The sequence below is a fragment of the Tachysurus fulvidraco genome, chromosome 1, assembly GCF_022655615.1.
Source record: "Tachysurus fulvidraco isolate hzauxx_2018 chromosome 1, HZAU_PFXX_2.0, whole genome shotgun sequence".
Lineage (NCBI taxonomy): Eukaryota > Metazoa > Chordata > Actinopteri > Siluriformes > Bagridae > Tachysurus > Tachysurus fulvidraco.
This window is the reverse complement of record NC_062518.1, coordinates 15,109,401-15,112,347: the sequence shown is the minus strand read 5'-3', so window position 1 is coordinate 15,112,347 and position 2,947 is coordinate 15,109,401. Positions and strand designations below refer to the sequence as shown.

At 38.6% G+C, this 2,947-nt stretch overlaps 1 protein-coding gene across 1 annotated transcript; it reads right to left on the bottom strand.

Moving 5' to 3' along the window:
* Positions 1-950: 950 nt before the first annotated feature.
* Positions 951-2,401, bottom strand: tmem186 (transmembrane protein 186). Its single transcript, XM_027168616.2, has 2 exons — positions 2,308-2,401; positions 951-1,717 (listed from the first exon to the last, which is right to left on the bottom strand). Exons 1-2 carry the CDS (start codon positions 2,308-2,310, stop codon positions 1,028-1,030), a joined length of 693 nt encoding a protein of 230 aa, XP_027024417.1. The 5' UTR covers positions 2,311-2,401; the 3' UTR covers positions 951-1,027.
* Between the last annotated feature and the right edge of the window lie 546 nt (positions 2,402-2,947).

Sequence of the window (2,947 nt, the reverse complement as noted above, 5' to 3'; positions counted from 1 at the left end):
CACTGATCCTGAACACACAGCAGCTGATTCAGGGGTTTTATTTCTGTTCAGTAAATATGGTATTTTATTAAACTGCTTATTAAAATTCAAGTTTCTAGACTAAAAGTGTGAAACAAAACACAGCTTTTTGTTTTATTTCTCATGTTAAACAGAACCAACTGCGTTGAAAGACATCTTCACTTAAATAAACACAAACCTATTTATATGATTAAAATGTTTAAATATTTCTCTTGTAAAAACCTAATACATTTTAAAACTCATACACTTCAAACGGAGGTAACAGGTATGTCAGAGAGAGAGAGAGAGAGAGAGAGAGAGAGAGAGAGAGGTGTATCTTCAAATTGTTTAGGAGACATTCAGATAATGTTCACGTCAACCATCAGAATGTAAAAAGCTGTGCCTGATATTTGTGGCTTGATCGTGGCATGGATGTTAGTGGCAGATGGGCTGGTTTAAGCATTTTAGAAAGTGCAGATCTTCCAGGAATTTCACACACAACGGCTCGCTAGTGTTTGTACAGCACTGTACTAAAAAATGGCAGCAAAATGCCTTGCTAATGAGAAAGGCATGGTAAGGTTAATGAAAAGGCCAGTTATATTCACTATGTGTGGAAGACTAGAATAACACAATCACTCTTTTACAACCCTGGTGAGTAAAAAATAATCTCTGAACAAACTAAATAATGCACCATTCTGTGTAAACTAAAAAGATCAGCAGTTTCTGTCATATTTATCTGGTACCAACAACCAATAAAATCATTCTGCCGTTTAATTTGTCTTTAGCTCAGTGACCTTAGTAAGCTCATATGAAGTTTGAAGAAAACAGACTATTCATATGAGGGGAATAAACTGGGGGATGTTGGTGAGACACTTCAGAGCTGTCAGGTAAAGACAGTTACAAAGAGAAGTAATGCACCGTTTAGGAGCACAAAAGAACTTTGTACATATCAGTGTGGCTGTGAATAAAACTTTATTGTAAGTCTGGACGCATGATGATTTCAAACATCATTAAATCACACGACAGTCTATCAAGACAAAGTCCCAAACACTTTCTCAAACGCGTTTTTATCCATCACGCGCCCCATCCTGGTGGAGAAATACAGTGTGTCCGAGCAGCTGTAGCGCTTCAGCCTTAATATAGCTTCACCTGGTGAGTCTCCTGTGTCTCCCAGAGTCATTACGTCTGACACGGGCACATACATGTCCCTCCGGTGGCCCCAGAAAGACAGACGGGCCACTTTTAACGTGGTGTGTGTGTGGTCCAGGTACATCATGCCGACCACTCGCTGGATGTAATGGCTTATGATGTAGAGCATGATGGCGGCGAAGGCAGCAATGCCTGAGGTGTAGCTTAGAAGACTGAAGGACACCTGACCCTGAAGGTAGAAATAATAAACTGCTGGTAAAAGGATGCCAGTGATGCCGGTTTGAGCAAGTTTGAGCCTGGAGAGCGCACGCAATACTCGGATGGCTGGGAAAGCATAAATTAAAGTGTACTTTTGTGACGCCAGGTCTGAGCAGGGAATTGCAGCTCGGTGCTGCAATGAATGAAGCCACGGCCATTTTGCTGGAGAACACGTCCACGGATTCCGTACTTTTGTCCACGTCTGTGTGTAAGAACGGAAGAAGAGCTTCTGGACGCTCAAAGATGGACGGCGGCATCGGATACCAGGTGCCACCAGAGACAGGGTCACACGGATAAGACATGGTGACCTCAGCTTGAAAAGACAGTAAATAATAGTGAGACTATCAGCAGGTAAGGTTTCAAAACCAAAACTGGGCTACCAAATATAATAACCTTGTTTAGTGTTTTATCATTTCATGTCATTATAATATTATAATATTATATATATATATATATATATTGTTAATAAAAAATTATTAATAAAATGATCAAATGGAGGTAACATGTATGTCTGTGAGAGAGACAGAAAGAGAGTGAGAGAGACAGACAGACAGACAGACAGACAGAGTGAGCGAGAGAGACAGAGAAAGAGAGAGTGAGCGAGAGAGAGAGTTTCTATTATATCTTTTCTATTAAAGAAATAAAACACTTTGGCTAAAGATTCGGCTAAGAATACACACACGTCACCCTGCTGCTGATTATTTATCTATAACAGCACGACACACAGCCTTCTGCTCATGACCTAAAGCTGTACTGTAGTTTTTACCCTGTATCTATCTGTAGGGGTTTATTTCAGCGCTAATAGTTTAACAAAAGCTCTCGGCACGTTTGGGAATCACCTAAAGGTTTGATTTTCAGCAGTTTTAGATTTTACATGAAATAAACTGCTTGCTAATCACTCACCATTTCTGCAGCAAGGTGAAACACTGCGTGACGCCGTCTTCAAAATAAAAGCTCCTAAATTTAATTTCAAAATAAAAGTGTGTTCGCAAAAAAAAAAATGTATTTATGCACTCTAAATACATATATTTAGCAAATAAGATTGATTTAATGTTATTAATAAATAATCCTTCTGAAGAAAAAAAATAATTGTAAAACACACACAGATTGAACATATGATATTTTATTATCATCATCATCATCATGATTATCATAATCATCATCATATGGAAGTCCTAAGAGGTTATTTATGTCTGTACTTTTGAGAGTCACAAACAGCTGGAACCAAATTCCTTGGCCAATATACCTGATTCTAATTCTGATTCTGTTTTCTTTCTTGTTTTGTCTAATTTTCTCGTTATCTCGAAATATAGTAATATAAAAATATAACAATGCACTGCCCTTTTATGACCCCTGCATTATTAATAGTAAAATATAGGATATTTATTCAGTTTCACAGTTGGCATGGACCAGTACAGTGCACTACATAGTGTGTAGGTGTGTCCTTGAAGTGAGCACTTCTGGGGAGCGAGGAACCATTTGTGTGTGTGTGTGTGTGTGTGTGTGTGTGTGTGTGTGTGTGTGTGTGTGTGTGTGTGTGTGT